The 27,085-nt window shown below is 39.8% G+C and overlaps 1 protein-coding gene across 2 annotated transcripts in view; it reads right to left on the bottom strand.

Moving 5' to 3' along the window:
• Positions 1–712: 712 nt before the first annotated feature.
• SGCD (sarcoglycan delta) overlaps positions 713–27,085 on the bottom strand; it is a 936,356-nt gene continuing 909,983 nt past the window's right edge. For both annotated transcript variants that reach the window (XM_059416542.1, XM_059416541.1), the window contains 2 exons: positions 2,416–2,539; positions 713–1,045 (listed from right to left, as the gene is read on the bottom strand). In XM_059416542.1, coding sequence (XP_059272525.1) covers positions 872–1,045; positions 2,416–2,539 — 298 coding nt within the window. In that variant the 3' untranslated portion in view covers positions 713–871. The remainder of the gene's footprint in view (positions 1,046–2,415; positions 2,540–27,085) is intronic.

Raw genomic sequence — 27,085 nt, 5'->3', positions numbered from 1 at the left:
GCAGACTTGGAGCCATTTTGTCCTTTAAACAGAGACACACCACCCACGTATTCTTTGCCTGTCAGGCCACGGAGTCGCTTCCAGCCGACTGAGGAGCAGCTGTTATCCTATTTTGTGCTGATTTACAACTCCTATTTTGACTGTGGGATAATACGTGATATTTGAAGGAGGCTAGCAGGAGTTGGGTGAGCAGTTTAAACTTCACTGAAATTCATCCTCCACATTCATGCAACTACAAAAGTCCCAGTACATTTGGCCGTGAAGGGAGAACAGCCCTTTTGTGTTCCTGCAGCTGACTTCTGTGGCACTGCCCCATCCCTCGCTTGAAAAGGGGGATGTGGGCCAGCCTTCCTAAAGCTAAAAATGGAAACGAAATGTCTATTTCAATACAAGGGTCTCACTGCTCGAGTGTGACTTGGAGATTCCCGCCATCACTGCCCTGTAATGACACTAAAGGGGAAGACACGTGGCTCCTCAAACATGTTGGTGAATATTCGGTTAAGTGTCTGATATACTGTGTGATTTGGAAGGGTGTGAGGAATGTTGGGCCTGCATCAGTGTTTTTGATCTTATCATGTAGGTGGTGGGGTTGACATGGAAATGACGGTGTATCACAGGGTCACCCATGGTTCCTTTTGTACTGAAACCTCATTTTATACAGAGGATATATATATTTATTTATATATATTTATATATATTTATATCCACCCACACGCATACACACGCACGCACGCACGCACGCACACACGCACACACACACGCACAAGGTCTTTGATAGGCTTTCTGTGTTCTAGTAAAAATAGCTGGCAGCCAGGGTCTAAAGCCAAAAACGGCCTTTCTGCTGCCGACAACGTCCACTATGGATGGTCTCTCAAAGGCAGACACTTGTGTTTATCTGACAAGTGGAACCAGCTCCTGCCTGGGACAGGAATAATCTCCCATTGGCGCAGACGCAGATCTCGAAGACCTTCTGCCTCGTTCCTGTAGGTGTGTAGGATCCGTGAGGCAGTCTAGGTAGTTGGATTTTCGCAGCATCTAACTTAATCTAAAGAGAGCGAATAGGAAGGAAAGAGTAGTTAGAAGCTGCCATCTGTTCTCTTGACATTCAGAGACAGGAGATGAATGTTCAACCTAAATGAGCACCTACTATGTGATGAATATTCTAGGCACTGAGAATTCAGCATTGAACACGACAGATAAAATCTCTACCCTCATAGAAGCTTACGTTCTACCAAGACAATGGCGCCCTGGTCTATATTAGCAAAAGTGTGTGCAAAGGTGTATCATGCAGATGACGAAGTGAATCCCAGAGTGAAATCAATTTGGAAATGCCGGGTTAACCGTATCTTTCCTCTGGGGTCTTCAGACCCTCAGCTAGGTCTGTGTGCCTGGGAAGACTTTGCGAATATGCAGTACTTTCCAGTCTTAAATGACTGTTCAGATTATAATCAGTTCCTCCGGAATCTGGATTCTGAGAGCTATAATCTGCATAGGTAATGTAGTCACTATTTCTAAATGTGTGTGATTTGGAGTTTGGGGCTGTTTGAAGAGACTGTTTTGATAAGTGAATGCTTTATCTGACTAGCTCCTTTAAAACAAATACAGCAAATGACCAATCAAGAGGTGGATTTGGTGCACACAGGCAGGTGGAAATGGATAACCTCTGAGCAGATATGAAAAGTGGAACACAGGTTTGCTTTAAAAAATATATACCATTTTTTCCTCCATTTAAAACCCTTAAACTGAAAGGCTCACTTCTGAACATGATGAAGACATTTTTAAAAGTCCGCAGTGTAATCCTCTTCTCCTGGGGGTTGGGCTGACCTTTTCTACACAAGCGTAAGCAGCTAGCTATGCTGTGCACCAAAGTGGGATTATATCGGGTGGAAGAAGGAATATGAGCAGTCCTCCCTCCTCTCGTTGCCTACTCCTACCCCGTTTTAGTTTTGCCTTGTCCTGACTGGGGATAGCTACTGGCTCCTGCTCTCCATTCTCAATGTAGAAACATACAAGGTAAAATTTAAAAAGGACTACAAGCAAATCACGTTCAGCTTGAGCCAGATACATGCGACATACAGCTTCATTAGGCTGGTTACCTAAATCTTGCTTTTGGGTGAGAGAAGGAGAATTCAGAAACCGCATTCATTTCCATAGCCAAGTGCGTCATTCTGTCCTGGTAGTTTACGCTATTACCTCAGCACTTCACAAATACTGAGTCCTCACTCTTACATGTAGTGGGTTAGGCTTACAACTGTGCTGTTTAACATATCTGCTCCAGTCATGAAACCTTCTGATTGGCTCCTCCTGTGAGAAAGGTAGGATCAACTTCCATGCTAAGGGAGTCTGGGAAAGTTGTGGGGAAGGTTGGCTCGTTGGCTCTGTGTCTCTCCGGACCTGCATCCGTCTCGCCCCTACCTCTCCGTCTTTGGACTCCAACCTCAGCTCGGTTCTGCAGGTGGCTTCCATATTGCCGGCTTCTGCATTAATTTCCACTCCTTTGGGGGCCTCCATCACCAGAGACCGGGTCGGGGACTCCAACCTGAAATACCCACAAGATGAAGATTAAAAACCCCAGTTCACTTTTTTTTTTTCTTTTTCTTTTGGTAAATTTGAGAGGAAGTTGCTGCTCAGAGCATTGACCCAAAATGGCATTTCAGTATTTGATCAGGAAAGCTTTCCAGCTTTGCTTTACAAACCCGGTCAAGTTGATCGGGGAAGAAGTTACCTATCTGGGCTTTATCTTCATTGCATGTTGAAAAGATTGCCGGGAAGGTCTTCTAGGATCTTGGCTTCATTTTCTCTTACACCAACTCAATTATTTCTCTATCGGTATAATTAACCAAATTCTTATGTAAGTTTTGTTTATTTTTAGAGTAAAGCGATCTTGGGTCTCAACTGTGCTTTCTCAAATTGGTAGATATTCCTTCTACTTCAAAGAAAGAAGGAGAATTAGACAGAGTTTAAAAAAGGGACCTAGGAGTTAGGCCTAATGTAAGCACTGGGGCTGCCACACTGTGACCCTGACAAGACTCTTCTTCCTTTTCTAGAAGTTCTCAAAGGCTCAGTTTTCTCATCTATCAAGTGTCTCAAATGGTGCTTGGCACATTGGAAATGCATTATATGTATTAACTATTGCCATGACTGCTGTTGGTGTTATTATACCAGCAAATCATAAAGAAATTTCAGGCCTTACTCAACGGGTAGTCAAAAGAAGAAGGAGAAGAGCATAGGTTGTGAGGGGGAGGAGAGGGTAAGGAATTTGAGGACAAAGGGGCAGCATGAGGAGAGGTTTTGATCATATGACTGTTGTGTATCTTGACTGCAGTGCCGGTTACAGGGCCCTCTCTGTTTGTGAAAACTCACATAACTGTACCCCCTTAGAGTGGATTTTCTTATATGTCATTAAAAAAGAAAGGAGAGAAGGTGAATCAGCTACACTCCATGTTAATTATGATAGCGAAACAGGCTAATACTCCTTAGAAAGATCCTTGCCTAATCCATTTATGTGAAAAACATTAACCATCCCCTGAATAGTCTAGATTTTAATACTATTGTCAAACAGCAGTGGACAAGGATCCCCTTCTCTGTTCACAAAGAAGGTATCCTAACTTAGGAAGCTCAGACCTCAGCATGACTCTCAAACAGCTCTGATTCTAATGAGTTTCCTGTGTTTTATTTCCGGGTCCCCAACTTCCGGATGGTTAGAACATGTTAACGAGGAACAACGTCCTCTCTGCCAACTGCTGGCTCTCCATTCTGCTCCCACCACTCCTTGCCAACCCTCTAGGGTTTCAGTAAGTGGCAGAAAGAATGAGCTGACCAGTAGGGACACCACCACTGAGTGATCCTAGGTGCCATCCCACAGGTGCCAAGAGACAGTTCTTCCACACTTCTCCATTGTGTTTGCATTTCCCCTGCAGTGACTCAACCAGAGTCCTAAAGAGGAATGAGAGGTCTAGAGCCCTGGTGAAAGATTGGCTTGAGCTTCTGCTGAACTCATTCTTTCCTTTCTGACCTCACCCTTTGTGATGGCCAAAATCCCCCTGTCCCTACTGGCTCCTCACAGGACCTTCACCAAGTGGGTGCTGAGCTGGGGTGGTTCTGCCTCTAACATCAGCACACATGGGGGAGGGGGGTCTTGACACCGGAGCAAGAGGGAGTGACGTCTGTGAGGCATAGTCTTGCTTCGGACCTTCATCCAACTCAGTTCAACTCCTCCTCTGCTCGTGATCCTCTCACTTTTGAAACATGAGGGTGCTTTTGTGTTATTTTCTTTGTTTCTCTCCCATAAAGTCTGGCTGGCTTACACAGTTTATCCTGCATTTTCTAATATCTTCGGTTTTTACTCATGTTGATACCTTGCCCTTAATGGTGTAAGTTTCCCTTCCGGTAATATTTCTCCTCCGCTCCAACTTTGTTCCCCCTCCTTTTTTTTTTTTTAAGATTTTATTTATTTCCTTGACAGAGAGAGACACAGCAAGAGAGGGAACACAAGCAGGAGGAGTGGGAGAGGGAAAACGGGCTTCCTGCTGAGCAGGGAGTCTGATTCCAAGACCCTTAGACCAAGACCTGAGCCAAAGGCAGACGCCTAATGACAGAGCCACCCAGGCACACACCACCCCCCGTTTCATTTTTTAAGATTTTATGTTCATCCTCTTTCTCAATGGCACTCCTGTCATCCACCCTCCCCAGGTGACAGTCCTCACGCCACCTTCTCTCTCACCTTCTTCCTTTTTTCCTCTCTTACTTGACCAGTTAACTTACAACTTCTCCCTACTCAGTGTACTAACTCATCTCTAACCTGGACTATTTGAGTGTCTCCCACATTTCATGTCTCCTTCCTTTTTGCCAGTGTACTTCACACATGGGTCTGTTTCCTGAAGTACATTGGGAATATGTCCCTTCTCTTCTCAGTAGGTGACACACACCGTGCCAGGAGCTTTATATGTATTATCTCACTTATTCCTCACAAAAATCTTCTGACTTCGGTACTCTTCGTCTTGATTGTGCCCACAAGGACACAGAGGTAGGAGACTGAAAGGGCAGAGGCAAGATTCAAACCCAGGTTTAGCCAGTATATTGTCCACTGTAACTTATCACTTCCAGAAAAATTGGACTTCTTTCCTGACTATCAGGAAAAGGCCACCTTTTCATGGAATTAGTGCCTATATTTCCAAAACCAGTATCTGTCAGTAAGGGTAGGGTGACGGTCCTATGTAAGGCTCAGTGACGCAGACTTTCCAGTATGCACTATTTCTCAAACCTTAAACTGACATCAGTGACATCAAATTCAGGAGAGGGTGCATGTGTTCATATTTGGTATGTAGCACTCAAATGGAATGATTCATACAAAAAGATAGCTGGGGTTAAAAAGAGCTTGACATAGAAAAAAAAATGGAGCTAGGAGAACTTTATCAGATGAAGCACCGGCATTTTAGATGGGCATTAGAATTCATTTTACTCTTGTTCACTTCCTGCGGACTCTGAGATCAGCAGGAGGGCTCCTGGGACAGAGAAGGGGCCTCAGTCTTTTTCCCTCTCTCAGCCTTGGAAGTACTAGGGAGCCGAGAAAGAGAGCTTCTCTGAAATTGTCTCCTACTGTAAAAGCTACAGTAAGGGAGAAATGACAGTGTTCTGGAAGGGGAGGCAAAAAGGTAACTGCATTCTGTTTTCCAGCCTACCTTAAACGTCCTTGGCTGTTAGGTAGACGTAATAGTTTATTAAGATAGATACTCCTTATTAGTTAATGTTAATATTTCCATTGTGGGGAAAAAAGATCCTACAAGAGCCCTGTGGGGCCTGCATGGAGCTTGTGATGTCAACTTCTGACCCTAGATAACCAGTCTCAGCACCATGGCTAAAATGGCCTTGAGCAAGAAAAAAAATGGGAGGAGGCTCCCTTCTGATCGGGGCCCATGAGGGTCCTGCTGGGTCTTGGAAAGGACTACCGCTTCCATTAGAAGAAAGTGCTTCCCTCTTATGGCAGGACCGAAAAAGACACAAAATAGAACTTTAGCCAGGCAGGGTGGTCCCGGGACTGGGCAAGAGTTCTCAAATTGAGTATCAGAATCCCCCAGAGGGCTTGTTAAAACACAGACTGCAGGCCTCCACCCCCAGAGTTTGGCTATCAGAGGTCTAGAGAGGGGTCTAAACACCTGCAGGTGTGGCAGGTTGAAGATGCTTGTTCTGAAACCAGACTTTGAGAACCATTGCTTTAAAGCAAAGGTCATGAGCTGAGGTGCCCACAAAGACGAGACAGGTGCTATAAATTAGAGACCCATACGGAAGCTGTGAGGAAAACAAGTCTCTGGACAACAATGTATGGCAGGTGATGGAAAGGCTTTCTACAGGGGGCCGCTTCCATTCTAAATTCGGCAGGTTACTGATGACCTTGGTCATCATTGGAGCTCTTTTTCCTCTTCCTACCACTTCCTTTTCTCCAGAGTTACTAATATTATGAATTTTGTGTTTCTGTTTTCTTGCTTCCTGTTATAATATCACTATAGGCTTGCCTCTTTATACAACGCATTGTTTACCACCGTGTGTTTTTGAACTTGACGTAGAGCAATTCCACTTACGTATTCTCCAGTGACTTTTCTGCCCTCAACATTGGATTCCTGAGATGCCTCCATGTGGTAGCACATAGCTGTAATGTATTCAGTCTCCTTGGCATTCTCTATTGTGATTTGTCCATCCCTCTGTTGGACATGTGGGTTGCTTCCAGGTTTTTGTTTCTACAAACAGTGCATCTATGCATATTCTGTATGTGGTTCCTGGTGCCCATGTGTAATTTTCTTTAGGAAAATGTGGAGTGGGATTGCTGGCTCCTAGAGTATGCATAACTATGGCTTTATTAGATGTAAGCTGTGTACACCAGTGTAGTGTATATAGTTCCTACTAGTAGTATATAGAGTTCTGGATATTCTACTCTCTTGCTAGCATTTGATAATGTTTTAGTGTGACATGAGTGTGAAATGGGATGCTATTGTCTTTTTAAAATTTGCATTTCCCAGATTAGTAATGGAGTTAAGCATCTTTTCATTTGTCTGTAAATCATTTGGGATTCTCCTTTAGTGAAATGTCTTTTGTCCATTTTAATTGTTTTTATTGTTGTTATTCTGCATGTGTGAATTTTAATAATACTTTATATTCTGAAAAATAATTATTTAGCGGTTCTATGTACTTAGAATTTCTTTTTTGAGTCTGTGGTTGTGTTATTTCACTCTGTGCTTAGCATGTTTTTAAGAAGGAAGTTTTGCATTTTAATGATAAATTTATAATCTTTTCTCTAGGGTTTGTGTTTTCTGAGTCTTGTTTGAGCAATCCTTCCATACACTGAGGCCATAAAGATCTAATATGCTGTTTTCACATTCAGGTTTTGCTTTTTCATTAAGTCTCTGATTCATCAGCTATTACTTTTTGTGTATGGTCTGAGGTTGGGGTTGAAACAGATGCAGATCCATGATCTCAAGATACATTGAAAAGATCTTATTTGGCTCTGTCGTATGGCATCGCCATATACCTATGGGTCTCTTTGGTGGTTTTCTAGTCTGTTTCACTATTCTATTTGTATAACCCTGTGACAATAATTAGTTATTTTATCTTCCTTATTACAGTTTTCAAAGACTTTTAAAGTCCTCTATCTCATAAGGCAAGTCCTCTTATCTTGGTCTTCATGAATGTCTTAGCTTTTTCTCCACATTCTGCCAACAGTTGTTATTTCTTGTCTTTTTATTCTAGCATTTTGATAGGTATAAAGCAATATCTCATTATGCTTTCGATTTGCATTGATTAGTCATGTGAATATTTCTCACATGACTGTTGACCATCTGTATGTCTTCTTTGGAATACTGTTTATTCAGGTACTCTTCTCATTTTTTAAATTGGATTATTTTGTTTTGTTTTGGTATTGAATTAAGTTATTTATATATTTAGATATTAACCTCTTATCAGACGTATCATTTGCAAATATCTTCTCCCACTCAATAAGTTGCCTTTTCATTTTGTTGATGGTTACCTCTGTACAAAAGCTTTTTAGTTTAACATAGTCCCAACAGTTTATTTTTGCTTTTGTTTCTTTGGCATTGAGGAGACATAGCTAGAAAAATGTTGGTAAAGCTGATTTCAAGAAAATTATTGCTTATGTCTTCTTCTAGAATTTTTATGGTTTTATATCTCACATTTAGGGCTTCAGTCCATTTTATTTTTGTGTATGCTGTAAGAAAGTGGTTTAGTTCATTAATGTGCATGAAACTGTCCAGTTTCCGCAGCACCATTTGTTAAAGAGTCTGTCTTTTCCCCATTGTATATTCTTGTCTCCTTTGTCATAGATTAATTTACCATGTAAATATGGGTTTATTTCTGGGCTCTTTATTCTGTTCCATTGATTTATGTGTCTATTTTTGTGCCAATACCATACTGCTTTGAATACTACAGCTTTGTAGTATTTCTTGAAATTTGGAATTACAATACTTACAGCTATGTTGTTCTTAAGATTGGTTTGAGTATTTAGGGTCTTTTGTGATTCCATACAAATTTTAAAATTATTTCTTTTAGTTCTGAAAAAAATGCTGTTGGTATTTTCAAACAGACCACACCAAACCTGTAGATTACTTTGGGTAGTAGAGACATTTTAACAATATGAATTCTTTGAATCCATGAGCATAGTATGTCTTTCTCTTTGTGTCATGTTTGATTTCTTTTATCAGTGTTTTATAGTATTTAGAGTATAGTTTTCACCTCCTTTGTTGATTCTTATATATATTTTTTTGGCACAATTGTAAATGGAATTGTTTTCTTCATTTCTATTTTTAGGGTACAGAAATGCACTAGATTCCTGTATATTAATTTTGTATCCTGAAACTTTATTGATAATCTGTTTTGTGCCTCTGATAGTTTTTTGGTAGAGTCTTTAGGGTTTTCTATGTACAGTTTCATGTCATTTGCAAATAATAAATATTTTTTAACAGTATGAATGCATTTCACTTCTTCTTCTTATCTGACCACTGTGGCTAGAACTTCTATTACTATGTTCAATGAAAGTGGTGAGAGTGGACATCTTTGTTTTCTTCCTGATCTTAGAGGAAATGCTCTCAGTTGTTCACCATTGAGGACAGTATTAGCTGTGGGTATTTAATATATGGCCTTTATTATGCTGAAATATGTTCCCTCTAAAATCACTTCATTGAGAGTTTTTATCATGGACATTCAATTTTGTCACAGGTTTTTCTCCATCTATTAGGATAAGATGAGTTTTACTTTTTATTTTATTGATGTGGTGTATCGCATTGACTGATTTATGAATACTGAATTGTCCTTGCATCCGCAGAAATAAAACTCAATCGATCATGATGAGTTATCCTTTTGGTGTACTATTGAATGTGGTTTGCTAATATCTTGTTCAGGATTTTTGCGTCTCTGTTCATTGGGGTATTGGCCTATAGTTTTTTGGTTTGTTTCTGTTTTGTTTTTTTTTTTGTAGCATCTTTGGTTGTGGTATTCAAGGTAATGTTTGCCTTTAAAAGTATATTTGGGAGCTTTCCTTCCTCTTCTGTTTTTTTAATAGTTTGAGGAGAATGGGTATTAACTTTTCTTTAAATGCTTCATAGAATTCACCTTGTGTATTCACTGAGTTCTGGACTTTGGCTCATTGGGAGTTTTTTGATTATTGATAGAATTTCGTTTTATTCAGATTTTCTATTTTCTTCCTGATACAGTTCTGGAAGGTTATATTTTTCTAGCAATTTATCCATGTTTTCCAGGTTGTCCACTTTGTTGGCATATGATTTTTCATGGTGGTCTCATAATCCCGTGTATTTCTGTGGTTGTTGGTTGTTACTTCTGTTTCATTTCTGATTTCGGTTGTGCCCTTTTTTTTTCTTGATGATTTTGGCTAAAGGTTTATCAATTTTGATTATTTTTTTCAGTCTTTATTTCATTTATTTCTGCTCTATTATTTCCTTCCTTCTATTAACCTTGAGCTTTGTTCTTTTTTCTAAATCCTTTAGGTGTAGGGTTAAATTGTTTGAGACTTTTCTTATTTCTTGAGGTAGGCTTGTATCACTATAAATTGCCTACTTAGAACTTCTGCTGTGTTCCAAAGATTTTGGAGCATTGTGTTTTCATTTTCATTTGTCTCCATATGTTTTTGATTTCCTCTTTGATTTCTTCATTGATCCACTGGCTGTGTGGTAGCATGTTGTTTAGCTTATGTATGTTTGTGTTTTTTTCAAGATTTTTTTTTTTTTTGTGGTGATTGATTTCTAGTTTTATATTAGAAATTGTGATTTAAAAAAAAGATGAATGCTATGATTTCAATGAATCTTAAACTTATGAAGACTTGTTTTGTGTCCTAACATGTGATCTGTCTTGGAGAATATTTTATGTGCACTTGAAAAGAAATGTATATTCTGTTGTTTTTGGATGGGATGTTCTGTATATAGCTGTTAAGCCCATCTGATCTAATATGTCATTCAAAGACACTGCTTCTTTCTTGATTTTCTGCCTGCATGATTTATCCACTGATGTAAGTGGGGGCATTAAAGTGCCCTACTATTATTGTATTACTATCTATTTCTCCCTTTGTTTCTGTTAATATTTGCTTATATATTTAGGTGCTCCTATGTTGGATGTATAGATATTTATAATTGTTATATTTTATTTTTGGATTGACCCCTTTTTAATTATGTAACGCCCTTCTTTGTCTTTTGTTGCAGTCTTTGTTTTAAAGTCTATTTTGTCTGATATAAATACTGCTACCTTGGCTTCTTTGTTTTAATTTCAATTTGCATGGACTATATTTTTCCAGTCTTTGATTTACAATCTGTATGTGTCTTTACATCTAAAGTGAGTCTCTTGTGGGCAGTAAATAGATGGGTCTTAATTTTGTATTCATTGTACCACTCTGTCCTTTGATTGTAGCATTTAGACCATTTAAAGTAATTATTAATAGGTATGTACTTATTACTGTTTTGTTAATTGTTCTCTGGTTGTTTTTGTAGTTCTTTACATGACATTTTGATACACATATACTTTACAAAATAAATCCCCCAGTTAAGTTAATTAACATATCCATCAACTACATATTTCCCTTTTCCCCTACTGTTCTAAGAACATTTAGGATGTACTCTCAGGGCAGATTTCAAGTATACAATACATTATTATATAGTCACCATGCTGTATATTATATCTCTAAAACTTACTCATCTTATTGAAATTACAGCTTATAGCTGAAAGTCTGTACCTTTATCCAGTCTCCTATTAGTCAATATTTGGTTGTTTCCAGTTTGGGGCACTTTTGCACAGACCACCATGAACATTATCATACAGATCTCTTTGAGAATAAAGATTTCCTTTCTCTTCAGTAGCTATGAGTGGAATAACTAGGTTATAGGATAGGTGTGTGTTTAAGAAGTTTGTAAAGGCCATCTAAGATGGCCCCTCATGATCCTTGCCTCTTGATACTTATGCCCTTATGTGATTTTCTCCTTAGGATGAACTGGTTGTAGTGACTTGCTTCTACATAAGTAGGCTATGAAAAGTGATGACATGTTATGAGATTAGGTTATAAAGAGGCTATGACTTCCATTTGGGTTTGTGCTCTCTTCTCCCCACTGCCCCCACCACTCTGAGGGATACAAGCTGCCATCTTGAGAGCTGTCCGATGAAGATACCTAAGAACCTAAGGAAGCCCATTAGCTTATGAGGAATCAAGAACCTCAGTCTCACAGTCTACAGGAAAATTAATCTTGCCAACAGCCACAGGAGTGTGTTTGGAAATGGATTGTCCCAAAGTCAAGTATTCAAAGAGATACAGCTCTGAAGCAACAGTTTAATTGCAGCCTCACATGAATCTTGAGTCAGAGGCATCATCACTAAGTTGCAATCAGATTTCTGATCCACAGAAACTATGAGCTAATAAATGTCTGTTGCTTTAAGCTTTTAAGTTTTAGGGTAATAGGCTATGTAGCAGTAGAAAAATACAGTAAGAAACTGTCAAAACCCTTTTCCAAGACAGTTGCACTATTTTACATTCCTACAATCAACGGCTGTAGTAAAGTAAAACTTTCGTTACTTTGTAAAAAGTACTTTTTAGTAAGCAAGTAAAACTACGTAAAGTAAAACTATTCTGATGGCTTGAAAATGGTTCTTTACTATGGTTTCCATTTTTCTGATAACTAATCATGTTAGGCAGCTTTTCATGTGCTTATTGGCTATTCAAAGTTTTTTTTTTTTTTTTTTTTAAGATTTTTATTTATTTGAGAGAGAGAGCGTGCCAGAGAGAGAGATCACGGGGTGAGGGGCAGAGGCAGAAGCAGACTCCCCATTAAGCAGGGAGCTCGATGGGGGCTCTATCCCAGGACCCTGAGATCAATACCTGAGCTAAAGCAGAAGCCTAACTGACTGGGACACCCAGGTGCCCCAAAGATGTTCTTTTGGGAGGGCTCTGTTTAAATCCTAAGCCTAATTTTTTTGCAGTTGGATTATTTGTATTTTTATTGATTTGCTATGTATTTCATGTAAAAATTCTTTTTCAGGTGGGTATATAGTATATATCAAAGTTTTTTCTCCCACTCCATGACTAGGCTTTTCTTTTCTCTCCTTTTCCTCCTCCCCCTCCCTTTCTTAAACAATGACTCTTGATGAATTTATATTTAGTATTTTTTGTGACATCTGTCATAAACCAACACTTACCCCAGGTCACAAAGATAGCCTCTTATGTTTTCTTCCAGAAGCTTTATAGTTTTAGCTTTTATATTAGATTTATGCTACATCTTGAATTAGTTTTTAAGAATAGTATTGAGGTTCTCTCTTTCCCAATGGATTTATCCAATTGCTGCAACACCATTTATTGAAAAGATAACCCTTTCCCCATTGAAGAGCACTGGTCCTTTGGTTGTAAGTCCACTGGGCGCCTGGGTGGCTCAGTGGGTTAAAGCCTCTACCTTCGGCTCAGGTCATGATCTCGGGGTCCTCGGATGGAGCCCCACATTGGGCTCTTTGCTCGGCAGGGAGCCTGCTTCCTCCCTCTCTCTGATTGTCTCTCTGCCTACTTGTGATCTCTGTCTGTCAAATAAATAAATAAAATCTTAAAAAAAAAGACACTAAAAAAAGAAAGTCCATTTATCATCTATTTGTAGATCTATTTCTAAAGTCTATTCTATTCTATTTATCTATGCTCCTGCTAATATCGAATTGTCTTGATTATCATAACTTTATAATAAGTCTTAAAATCAGGCAGTGTCAGTCCTTTAACTTTTGTAAAAGGAAAACGGATTCTTTTGGCTATTCTATATTCTTTCCTATTCCATATGGATCTTTAAAGCCTGCTAGGATTTTGATTGGGACTGTGAACCCATAAATCAATTTTGGGGAGAGTTGATATCTTAATAATATTGAATCTTTAATGGATTTTCTTTTTTAATCTAGTAGCCCAAATTCACTATTCTTGATTTATGTCCTATTGTTATATATTTTGGTTTGTATTCTTTAATCCATCAAGATTACTGTTGATACAATGTTCATTTACATGTCCATGTATTTTGTATTTTCTTCATTTATTTTGTCATCTTAAAATCTCCTTTTTTTGTTTTAGACATAAAAATATTGCATAATTAATATATTACAATGTATGAACTTAACTGATTATTGTTAAATCTGAGCTAAGAGTAAATGAGGATTCATTTACTAATCTCTCAACTTTTTTGCATGATTGAAGTTCTTTTTTATTTAAATTCAATTAATTAACATATAGTGTATTATTAGTTTCAGAGGTAGAGTTCAGTGATTCATCAGTCTTCCATAATACCCAGTGCTTATTATATCACATGCCCTCTTTAATATCCATCACCCAGTTACCTACCCCTATTTCTTTCCTATGATTAAAAGTGTCTTAAGGTTTATCTGTTTAGTCTTATTATTAGTTTTATTTTTCCCTCCCTTTCCTCTGATCCTCTGTGTTGTTTCTTAAATTCCACATATGAGTGGGATCATATGATAACTGCCTTTGTTTTTAACATTTAAAAAAAAAAAAAAAACCTTGCTATTTTCCTCTGGTGAGGGTCTGCTGGGGAAAATCTTCAATTTTGTGTTTTTTCTGGAATAAATATTTAATTTTTGTGCCCTCCCTTGTGGGAGGTATTTTGGCTAGATGCACAACTAGTTATTTTCTCTGGGAAATTGGAGATACTCCTTTGTATTCTTGTTTTCATGGTTGTGGTTAATAATGAAGTCAGCTGTCAGTCTAATTTTAATTCTACAACTTCTATCTGATTTTTTTCTCTCCTGCTTTTTATCTTTAGTACTCTGGTATGTTATTCTGATGTGTCTATTTCATTTTATTCTACCTGATTTTTGGGGGGAGAGGGAACTCACTCTAAATTTGTAATTTTGTGTCTTTCATCACTTCTGGACAATACTCGGCTTATATTAAATTGTTTTTGTTCCATTCTCTTACTCTTCTCATCCTGAAACTTGAATTAGACGTTCTTACTAGAGCATTCCTGTAATATATGCCTCCCTGTTTGGGGGTAATTTTCAGATATATTTTCATGTCTCATTTTTCATCTATTTCTCTTTGTATCCATTAGAGTTTTATTTTTTGAGACTATATTTTCATTTCTGAAAATTGTTTCATTTTCTTATTTATCTGTCATTCTTCTCTTTATATTTTACTTTTTCAATTCAGTCTTTTGTTTCTTCACTCACAGTTAACATACTTATTTTATATCTTTCTCTGATACGTCTTCTATTGGAAGCTTCCATTGGTTTACATTGGCTGCCTTTTTTCCCTGCTTGCTTTTCCTGCTCATGGTGCCTTATTTGAGTATTTCATATTTTTCAACTGCGGGCTCGTATTTTTCTTAATCCTCAGAAAGTACTTGAGACCTGTATTTAGGATGCTTTTCTCTAGAGAGGATTTGCATTTGTTTCCATCAGTCATTGGTACCACCATCAGCTTGGGCCCACTGTAAACCAGTTTCTTTGCTTGAGGTTTTATAACCACCCTGGTAATACACATTCAGATTATAAATCAGAGTAAGGGCCAATTTGGAGTTACTAAAATTTGGAGCAGTGTTTTCTTTCCCTTCCTTTCAATGCTGAGATTCAAAATACGTAACTTCCCTTGCAGTCTTCTGGGTGGAAGGGTTAGAGTGAAGACTACATGGGTTGAATTCTATTACACTGAGGGTTTGGTACACTGGGGTCCAAGTTTCACTGTGGGGTCTCTAATGAGACTACCCACTTCAGGTGGGCCCTGAGACGTATTTTGCTTCCATTAAAACTGTAGCTGAATTTCATGTAGTGTAGCAAAATCTGTAAAGTTATAGCTGGGCTCGATGTTCAGATTATTTCTCTAGGTTCCCATCCTATTTTAGTTCTTGGACTCTGGAAAATCGCAATTTCCAGCTCAACACACTTAAAATATTTTAAAGATATTTTTCTGTTGTAGTTTCAGTTGTTTTCAGTGGATGGGCTGCTCAGGGTACGTAGACTACCATTCTGTCACACCAAAGCTCCGAGTGTCTGATTTTTTTCAAAAGAAGATGGAAATTCAAACTGTAGAGTGAAATCACCTCAACTTTAAAACTTGGTAGCTTATTACTATTTTATACCATGAATGTGCCAACTTTTTAAGAGCTGGATCTGGTCTAAGGGTTGCCAGTTTGCTAGAAAACCGTCTAGAAGTTTATTGATCAGAGTTCAATCAGAGAAAGAGAACCTCTGTGAATAAAATATATATATATATATCGGTACATTATAGGAACTTAACGTGACTTAGTGTCTGATCCTGGGTCTGAAGTCAACAGAGCAGACAGTCAGGAAGGGAAGATGGATGTGAAGTGGGGGAGAGGATGAGCTGGAACCCACCAGGAAGAAGTGTTAAGACACTGTCCCAGGTAGCAGTTCAAAGGTTCTGATTCGGTGGTAGAAAAGTTGCTGCCCTTCTTTATAAAGCAAAGCATGGAGCTGGTACGTGAGTTGGAGGGGGTTAAAGAATTGGCTGCTGCCTCACACTAAGAGGGTGAGCTGGCAGGTGACCTCCCACAGTGCATGGTGCCCTGTACTGACTTTCCAGGATAAAAGGAAGATACCTGCTATACCTCCCACCCCCCAAGCCTCACACAGCCATGCTAACTCAGTGCAGGGAAATCCAGGAAACATAGATCTAACTTAGCTGAATCGGCACAATATAAATCCATCCCACATCATACAATTTTATTTTTTTTAAAGATTTTATTTATTTATTTGACATAAATCACAAGTTGGCAGGGAGGCAGACAGAGAGAGAGAGGAAGGGAATCAGGCTCCCCGCTGAGCAGAGAGCCCAGTGTGGGGCTTGATCCCAGGACCCTGGGATCATGACCTGAGCCAAAGGCAGAGGCTTTAACCTACTGAGCCACTCAGGTGCCCCTCATCATACCATTTTAAATGGCTGCTTTGATTTGAACATACTGTACTCAGTGGAATTAATTTCCAGTACAGAAACTAGTAGAAATAAAATAGGCACCTATAAAAAGTGAGAAATGTGGGCTTTTCTAATTATATTGGCTCTACTGTTAAGTTGAGTGAGTTACTTTGAATTCAAGCCCCTCATGTCTGCAGTTGGTATTTAAGTTTTACCAATGAAGCTGTTGAATTTTAGAGATAGCTCTGTCTTTAAATCCCGAGTTGAAAAATCTAGGCAGAATATTCCAGGGTTCTGCTCTGCAGATTTAAGAAATGGATTGGATATTCTCATTTGAAGGCCATTTCTCTCGGAAAAGCAGTGATATTTTGTCCTTTAGAGCAAAACTGTTTTGAAGTTTGCTTCTCTAAAAGGCAAGTCAGCCCATCACAAAAACATTCTTTTGAATCAGTCCCTCTTTTCTAGTGTAGAGTGTGTGACATATTTAATAAACATTTATTACTCTAGGCCTAAGGGACACAGTGAAGTGACCTATATCCCAGACTGGTAGTGTCTGGGGCTGGTCTCCAAGGTCCATGAAGAACTGACTCACTTATTTAGTTAACAAACATTTATTGAATTCCTAGTACATGCAAAATGCTGGGGTCACAGTTGTAAACAAGATAGCCCTAATCCTTACCCTAGTGGGTTTATGTGCTACAGAGAGTTAGAAACATTAAGCAACTTGTTTATGGCGGTGAAGAGTCCTTGATGGAGAAGTTATAAGGACCTTATAGCTGCGGACCAGGTCCTGGAAGAGCTTGAGCCTAGGAAGCCTTATGCTGACACCTGAAGGATGAGAAGGGGTTAGCCTGGTGAGAGATGAATGTGTCAAGCAGAGGGAGCCACATGCCTAAAGACTTTAAGGACAGAATAGATTTTTTAAGTGAAGAGAAATTCTAAGAAGACTGATAGAGAATGTGGTATTAATAGGGGGAGGTAAGTCAGGCAGGACCTTGCAGAACATGGTGAGATGAAGGATTTAAAGTGGAGAGGTGGTGTAGGGGAGAACATGGTTGGTGGTGTAGGGGTGATCATGGACAACATGATCAAATGTTCATGCTGCAACAATGACAGTGATGGTTAATTTTGCACTCAGCTTGACTGGGCTGTGGCATACCCAGACAATTGTCAAACATTATTCTGAGTCTGTAAGGGTGTTAATGGATGTGATTAATATTTAAATCAGTAGACTGAGACTACCCTCCCTAAGGTGGGTGGGCCTCATCTAATCAGCTGAAGACCTGAATGGAACAAGAGAAAATTTTCCTGCTCTCCGACTGGAATTTATACCATGGACTGTCTTGAGTCACCAACTTGCTAACTGCAGGTCTTGGAACTTCTCAGCTTCCTTAATCGTGCAAGCCAATTTTTTTAAATATATCAAATATATAGGATATAATATAGGACATGTTTTTCCTCATGATTCTGTTTATTTAGAGAACCCTAATACTACACACACACACACAATTTTTTTTTAACTGTTTATATATATGGCTACCGAGTGGATATAAGTGGGGTAGAGGGGGCAAGAAAATGGAAAGAGAGCAGACAGGAGTTATCCAGGTGGGAGAAGACAGTGACTTGGATTTGATGATGCAGTGGCTCAAAGACATGTTGAATTGGGGGGTTGGAGATTTGAAGTGGAAATGTGGACTTGCAGGGCTAGGAGACGGAGAAATGGGAGGTATGTTTGGTCATTGTTTGCAGTGTATTTCTGTAGTGCTGAGTTAATGATTCTGTCCACAATGCAAAAGACATATTTGAAAACCTAGTCAGAGTCTGTGGACTTGTTTTGACTGGTGAGATTAGGCAGGTGCATGGCAAGAACTAGCTGTCTCCACCAAGTAACGATGGTGGCATCCAATCATAGTGAACATTTCCTCTGAAATATTCTCTTTCTATAGCCAGAGGTGAAGCAAATTCCGGACCAGAATTCCAAAGTGCCCACACTCTGTTGCCCTTTTGAGGTGGTTTCACAGTGCTTGTGTGGCCCAGGTAACATGACAACCAGAAATGTGGTTGTGTCTCCTAGGTTTATGAAGCCCTGGAGAAATGTTTTCTTTATTGAACCATCATTTCCTGGCACATTTCTACATTTATTTGTAACCTTTCCTTCTCTACTCAAATTCCATTTCAAGTACCTGTAAAGCATGGCGCAGCAACTGTGTCCCTTTCTTCCTTGGTTACGCTCAGAAGTGTCATGAATCAAAAAACCCCACAAAACTTTAAATGCTATCACAATGTCTGCTTTTAAAACTCAGAGAATAATTTATTTGCTGTTGGCATTATCAGTTTGTTCTCTCCGTTTCAAGCTCATATTTTGTTGAAATTGTTTTTGTGGAAACAGTGATTACTTATCCAGATTTCTCGTTTTCATTTCCTTCATCATAAGAATCTACATTAATCACTTCCAAACCTAGACAAGCTTTTAGATCATATTTTGCTCCCATCCTCGGAGAATGGAGACAATGGCTTTTGTTACTTTAGGGAGCGACCTTCAAAACATCATAAAAACCAGTAATATATGTGGTATCTCAAAGAGACGAGGGTTAACACCAGCCTGAGCATATTCCCGCTAACACCAATACCTAAGATTACTGTGGGTGTTCTCATTTTGAGGGAAAAAATGACATAGAAAAACTTACGTTCGAAAGGGACACAATTTAGAAAAAGCTGGTGGGTGAGGTTTGTAAAGTTGGTGGTGGTTTTGTCCATTAGAGTGGTTGCTTTGGGGGAGCTCTTGAATTGGCTGAGGCCATGGCAGAGAAATTTCAATTGAGTCAGAATCACATGGGGAGTGTTCAAAGCTTGGCTCACATCCCACACAAATGAAATAAAGTGCCAGGACATCTATAGATTTAAAAAAAAAAAAATTTCTTTGTGTGGTGATGGCTGAAAACTACTGGCTTAGATTGACTTAGCAGATGTCTGTGTGTGTCAGAAGTATAGAAACTTTAATATGGAATGCTACCATCCCATATGGGAAGAGAATGGTTATGGTATTGCTCCTGGCTGAAAAGTAACCCAAGCTGTGAGACAGCAGCTAAGTTAATAAACCTTGATAAAAGGAAGACCTGCCGTACCACTTTGGGGGTCCAATGTACTTCCCTGGCCAATTGTATTTCTGTGTTGCTGATATGATGATACTGTGTATATGAACCTGCAGCAAATCATTGGGATTCTTTACTCAAGGAGTGTGTATATTTCTTGATCAATTTCTTCGTTGATCTTAAGTTCATTGGCTCTCTAAAATCTTCAAGAGCTCAAAGCTGAATTCTTAGTTCAAGAAAAGTGCTTTAAAAATTGCTGTCATATTTTACCCAACAGCCACTTTGGTGAACTTGACCTGTAACAGTATAATGGGCCAGTATGTTTAAAGTATATTGAGTATATGTAATAACACTGAGTGACATTTTGATGCCAGGCAACTTTTAGGGCATGGTATTGGTTACCACCATGTTTAGCACTATGGCTCCTTCAGTTTTTAGCTTAAAAATGTGGGGTGCCTGGATGGCTCAGTTGGTTAAGCATCTGACTTTGGCTCCAGCTATGATCTTGGGGTCCTCCAGTGGAGCCCCAAGGGTCAGACGCCTCACTCAATGGGGAGTCTGCCTGTCCCTTTCCCTTTGTTCTGCCCTTGTTCTGCTCTCCCAGAAAAAAAAAAATGCAAAATACTCCCTCTGACCTCATTCTCCCGCAATCCTTGTGATTCATCCTTTATTTTTGAGTTAAACTTTTATATAGTGTGATTCAAAGGAACCTCAGAGGCCTCAAGTGAAAGCCCAGAGTCCTGTTCCAGGGCCAGATTTAGATTCACATACCATTAGTGAATGCATACCGCATGCCCTGCACGTTGGGTGCTTTTCATTTTGTTCCATCCGGTATTCAGTACCAACCGCATTTGGGAAAGAAAGCCATGGGGCCTCAGAGAGGTGAAATGTCATGGTCCGGACCACATGCCTCAAGACTTGTCTATCCGACCCAGGCCACCTGCTTCCTAGCCGGTAGGTATTAAAATATTCTATGGTTCTGAATGTTGAGAAGTAGTTCTGCCTATTGGATGGAAGCCTCATTCTAAAATCGGTGATGTGATCTGGAACTTTCATAGGTTAATATTCCAAATAAAGACAAGCACCCTAGTTATTCTGAGGTTTTCTTTATCTGGGCTAAAGAAAATCTTCAGCAGATGCTCCAGCGGATACACTGGCACCATCCTCCTGGTCATCCTGCCTGGAGCAGATGGGAGGTCCACCTGCCCCATCCTCTAATCTCCTCTTGGTGTACCTGGTTTCGCTTAAATCCCACTTCCTTACAGAGGCCTTCCCTGACCCCTTCTATCACTCCGTGACAGCTCTTCCTGCCACTGAACACAACTTGTAATAATTTGTCTGTTTATTTGATTTAATCTTTTCCTCTAGACTAAGCTCTGGAAGGGCAGTAATTCCACTAGATTTATGTCTAGCATCAAGGACACTGCCTGTTGTTCAATAACTTGTTGTCGAATGTATGTCCCTCTTAGATTCTGTCACCTATCACTGAACACAGTGCTCCTGTTGTAAGTGCGATCTGGGACCCAAGCAACCAGCCTCTCCCCTTATCTTCTCCATATGTTTCTGGACCACTTAGTGCAGTCCAATGACATTACAATTTGTGGTCACCCTAGTGGTATCTCATACTGAGTTTAGAACAGGAAAAAAAAAATCCCTCAGTATGTGACCCATTTTGCCAGTAACCATCTCGTTCTGTATTTGTGCTGTTAAGGCCATATTTTGTCCCTTGTAATAAGTTATCTTTTAGATTTTCTATGAGGGCCACAGTTTCTCCCCTCTACCATTCCCCCCCCCCAATTAGATGAATATATTCATCTAAATCTCTTGGAAAGAATATAGTATATATATAAAGTGTCTATATTTAGATTTAAAGCCTGAGATTCAGTATCAGGATTTAAGTCCAAGCACCACCATCTGCTGGATGCTTGGTCTTAGAAAAGGGGCAGAGTGTTTTTGAGAAGTTCAGTAGAGTTACCAGTCTCTGTGAAAGGACTGTTACAAAGCTGTTACTGTAGTCATCTAGATCAATATTCTGTCCCACCTATTCACTCCCTCCTAAACTGGCTGGGACAGGCGATTGCCTTTCTTCCGTGTCTCTAATCACCTCTGGCGTTCTTAATGCTTCACCATCCACAAGAGGCATCCTGGTTTACACAGTGACAACATCACAGACTTGGCAAAAAGCCTGAACGCCAAGGGCAATATAAATCCAAGAAGCTCAGAGGCAGGTGGGTGAAGAAGTCCATTCTTCCTCCACGGTATGTTTCTGACTTTTACAAGATTTACTAGAATGTCAGTCATTCTGAGAGGGGGAAAATCTCAACAGATTCTATAGAATCCATCAATGATTTTTGCGAGGGGAGAAACTGATCACAAATACCATGCCTTAGGAGTCTACCAGGCTTCTGAAGAGTGGGTGGTTAGAAGCCTGGACTGTGCAGCAAATCCTATTTCTCAGCAGCTGGGTTTTCCAGGGTGACTGCAGAGGAAACTACAGCCATCAGAACGGCCTGTCCCACGGGAGCTCTCTCCATTGTTCTTCTGGGCTCTCCCATTCTTCCCAGGAGAGATGCTTTCTCATGTGAGAGAAACTAAATAATTGATTTGAATATCAAAGAAATGATGTACATTTCCACGCTCCCACTTCTCATTCAATGACAGTAATGACATTCTTCTCTGAGTTAAACTGGTAACACAGGCAGCCTGAAATTGTATCTGAAAGCAATATGGAGAGAGGCCAATGGTTCGGTCTCAGGCTCACTATGGTGAACAGGAGGATTATATTATATATATATTTATTATACCGGAGCCTGACCAAACCTGAGGGCATGGTTCAGAATGAGTTGTGAATGTTTAATTAATGATCATTACTAGTACATAGAGAACCTGCTATGTTTTTGGACTTTCCCATGATCCAGGGAAGTACATGGTCAAATCTCTGGTGAACAGAGGAGGTTTGCCCAAGGCTACCCAGTCCCTGACTCACAGAGGTGAGCCTCCAGTAACCAGGACTGGTAGGTTTCCAGGTAGCTTTCTCAAAACAAATATCATAACAATTAGCAATTGTCATAGAAGATGAATAAGTTCCTGTGGGGCACAGGATCCACTGAAAGGCCAGTGCTTCTGTGAAGTCTTTTGCAGTCAGCTTAAAAAGTTATATGATTTAGTGTTCTACAGCATATATCTCTATGTAATGGAAAAATAATGATTTAATTCATCATTGGTTACATAACTTGGCTTCTCCCTTAAAATTTTCAGGCAAAACATTGTCCAGGAAGATGTGTCAAGTTTGGTCCATGGCTTCTGTCTGCTAACTGCAGAAGCACCGCACTGGATAAAGCAGAGTATGTAGACACGCATTCTGGGGTCTGACATTCTACTCAGTAGTCGTGTGATCTTGGATATGTCCTAAGCTTCTCTGAGCCTCAACTTAATGAAGGTAAGGTTGATGCTTTTTTTTTTTTTTTTTTTTTTTTAAATTTTATCTATTTTAAGAGATGGAGAGAGAGCATGAGAGAGCACCAGCTGGGGGGGGGGAGGCCAGAGGGAGAGGCAAAAGTAGACTCCCCACTGAGCAGGGAGCCCGACTCGAGACTCAATTCCAGGACACCAAGATCATGACCTAGCCGAAGGCAGATGCTTAACTGACTAAGCCACCCAGGTGCCCTAGTAAGGATGATTCTAATAGATGTTTTATAGAGCTGTTACCAAAAAAGAGATGTTCATTTGGTACTCAGCAGAGGTGTGGCCTATTCTACCATGCTATGGTTGTGGAAGTGGGAGAAGGAAAGCTCTGAAGCCTGGTTGGTTAGTGGAGATACAGGATGAAAGTACTTACTTTTCTGCCATTACTTTGATATTTCACTTGGTTCCCTGTCATATTAAATCATACATAAAAGTATGATTTAATTTCAATCGGCCTACGGCCTTTGCTCTTCATCTCCATTTGTTGAAGAATTAAATGGAATGGTTTTAAAGCATATAGAAGCTCACAAAGTTGCACAACTCTGGCAATGAGTCTTGATCTGTTTATACTTCAGAGCCTATAGTGGAGGGGGTGGGGGGTTAGAAGTCCATTTTAGCAGGGACTATAGCTTGTGGTGACAATATTGCACATTTCTCTCTTCTCATGTGTATGTCAATTTTATCAGAAAACAAAGGAAAGTGAAGACAAAAAAATGCTTTTCCCTTCACTCCTGCTTTTACCATGTGATTTAAATAAAAGCTCACCTTAGAACTCTGAATCTATCCTTAAAAGAGGCAGGGTAGGAAGACACTGTAGAGATGAGAATAGTACTATTTGTAATATTCCTTGAGTGCAAGAAGCACTCAAGATGTAGTCCAAGTGTTGGCTTGAATCCTTACTGTGTTTCATCCCCTTTAATGCTTGCTACAACCCTAAGAGATTTGTCCTATCATCATCTCCACTTAGCCAAAGTGATAGACCTCATAGTCCAGAATCATCGTCTCTTAGGGCTTTGCTCCAAACCTTACTGTTCATACACATAAGAGATTTTCATTTGAGAAACAGAAAATAAACCAGAGTCTTGTTGTAAAGCAACCCATAAGAATAGTAAAGGCATGTGGTCATAAAAAGAAGGTCTTGTTCTCAAAGGAAAGATCACAGGGTAATAATGTGCTTTCCTTTACTCAGTCACAGCAAAGTAAGTAAAAGCTTCTGAGAAAAATCCAAGAAAGATATATAGTATATACTATATTTTGACGTAAAGCATATTCTTTACATGGTACAGACATCTCTGCTAACAATGGTATTTATCAAGATTATTTATTACAAGGCATTAAAATAAATCTTTTTTTCAATTACTTTCTAATGAAATGTTCCAATTACCTTTTGAATGGTGACATATGGCTGTAATCAATTCCAGTGGGGATAAATCTTGCTTATACAAGGTTTCCAGGGCTCCCTCCTGAACTACATTAATTACTGATGTAAACAAAGATAGAGGATTATTATCATATTTATTGATAAATCCTGAACCTCATTGCAATATAGTTCTCTGGGTTAGATGACATTAATCATCAGGTAATTTCCAACAGTTATGGTGCAAATCTGCTATAAAAGGGATATTTCTGCAAGCCCGTTGATTTTGGAGCATGTTTATTAATGGGGTTGAGGTCTGGGATAACCAGGGAAGAAGCCCTAGAGTTGCTTGCTGTACATAGTGACATCGGCAAAATAATGTTTTTAGGCAACTGGTGGGCTAACAAACGAATAACTCCTACAGGAAAATGTCAACCACTGTTCCAAAGGGCTCTGGGGGATCCTGATGAAGAAGAATGAGGCTTCCACCCATACCAAGCCTAGGAAGTGCCTCTACCTCTTGCAATAAATGGGGTTTTATTTTAGTAAGGAACTCAGAGGTGAGCAGGAAGAAAGTACCATCACTGTGAGAAGCCCAGTTTTCCAGCAAAGGAAAATATTTCCATCTTGTTGCTGAGACCACCACTTCCTTCTCATTCTGTAACAGCATGTCACTATTGGTTTCAAAACAGGGATTTGCCTTGAGACCATTCTTCCTCATCTCTATTCACCTTTTGGTTTTTAAAAACTTCCCCAAACTTTGGTTTACCCATCTCCTATATGAGGATAATACTACTACTGACCTCATGGGATTTGGGGAACTTGAATGTAAGATACTTCATGTCTGGCCCATTTCAAGGGTTCAGAGATATTAGCTATTTCATCATTGATGGAGTCAAACAATTTAATATTCCTGAGACAGAGAAAACCTGTACCTGTTCTTGTGTCCTCAAACTCTCTTCTATATTTTTCCATCGAAAGGAAACTTGTGTAAAAGGTGGAAGGTGATTCATAAAGGGGAATACATGGATTACCCTCCCTGTTTACACGGGTGATGAGTGATTCATACACATACTTTTACTTAGTCTGTGGCTTATAATCTTGGTCAATTTATTCCCATTTTATATGTGAAGAAATTAAGACAGAGAAAAAGAGATTTATATTATAGAACACATAGATGAGTAGCAGAGATGAGATTCATACCTAAATCTAACTTCAAAGTTTCTGGGGTTGGGGTGGGGTGGTGTGGAGGGGGGCACCTGGGTGTCTCAGTCAGTTAAGCCTCCATCTCTTGATTTCAGCTCAGGTCAGGATCTCAGAGTTGTGAGACAGAGCCCAGTGTCCAGCTCTGTGTGGAGTCTGCTTGACCTTGCCCCTCTCCATGCTTGCACACAATCTCTAAATAAATAAATAAAATCTTAAAGAAAGAAAAGAATTTAGTTTCTAGGATATGCATGGAAATAATATGCTTTTTATATTTTATTTATTATATTTTATTTATATTTTATTTTAATAAATATTCTTTTGTCAACCTCTGCTGAATGTTTCCCAACAGTCTGAACTGCCTAAGAACTTGGGGGTTCTTGCGTGCTTAGGTATTAAGAGTTGACCGGGAGGTGGTATGCGTCTATCTACATTCCTTCACATCTGCCTGTACTTGTATTAATCAAATGTTGCACACTGACTATCAGCTGTCTCCTCTCCGGGTACTTGCTGAGGCTTTACTACGCATGATGCATTGTACTGACCCTATAGTAAGGTCCTTCTTAATCACTGTTCCTCTTTTGTATAAGAGGAAACTGAGGCACAGAAAGGTTAAGTAACCTGCCAGTGTCCATACAGCTAGGTCGGTAGCAAAACTTGGATTTGAACCTCAGCATTCTGGTTCTAAAGTTAGTGCTCATTATCCAACCTCTCCTGAAAAAGACAAACCTATACACTAACACCTGAAAAAGCAGAAAGCATCTACTTTCAGAGAAATAGAATGAGGTAGACGACATGAGCGGTCGTGGGGGGGCGGGGGGGGGGATGGGGAGTACCGTAGAAAAGTCTTCCAAGAAGAAAGAGGAGATGGGAAAGGGGAAGGAGACTGCTCAAGGTGGGGTAAGCACAGGGACTTCGGAGAGTAGGGTAAGGGTGGGGATGGGTAGAAGTGAAAGATAGGCAAGGAGGTGAGACCATCAAGACCTTTTGGACCAAGGAAAGGAGGATGGATCTGTCCTCTCAGGGGGGATCAACAGGGAGCACCAGGCTAGGACTGTGTGTAAAGAGACGCTCTGGTTTCAGGCTCAGAAGACGCAGCAAGGGGTGACGGACAGAAGGGAGAGCGGTCAGACAGGTTTGGGGGTTAGCGTGAAGGGAGATGACATCCAGATTTAGGTCTTCGTGTTGCCCATGAGAAGCAGGGATGTGCTGGAGCAAAGGCGCTGGCCTGTGGGACTCTCAGGCAAGAAGAACATGTTAGTGGGCCGCTGTCTTCTGGGCTGGGGTTTAGCACCCTTACAGCTGTTGTGATGGGCAAGGTCACAGTAATCAAGGATGCAAATGTGAGAAGTATTTTAGGCATTTTCAGAACTTTTAAGCATAGCCATCTTCAAGATTTGCTGCATAAAGGTAACACTTAGAAAACAAAATCAACCAGGGACCTAAATACAACCCAGAAGTGGAAACTCTGGGGTGGAGGGAGGGGGTAAGAAGTGAAACTCGGGGGAGAGGACGAAAATTTGGAAAGAAAATCCTAAGATCTAGTGCTGGATTTTATTA

This window comes from Mustela nigripes, chromosome 12, assembly GCF_022355385.1.
Source record: "Mustela nigripes isolate SB6536 chromosome 12, MUSNIG.SB6536, whole genome shotgun sequence".
Taxonomy (NCBI): domain Eukaryota; kingdom Metazoa; phylum Chordata; class Mammalia; order Carnivora; family Mustelidae; genus Mustela; species Mustela nigripes.
Note: the sequence above shows the minus strand (reverse complement) of the source record. Positions and strands in the feature narration are given on the sequence as shown.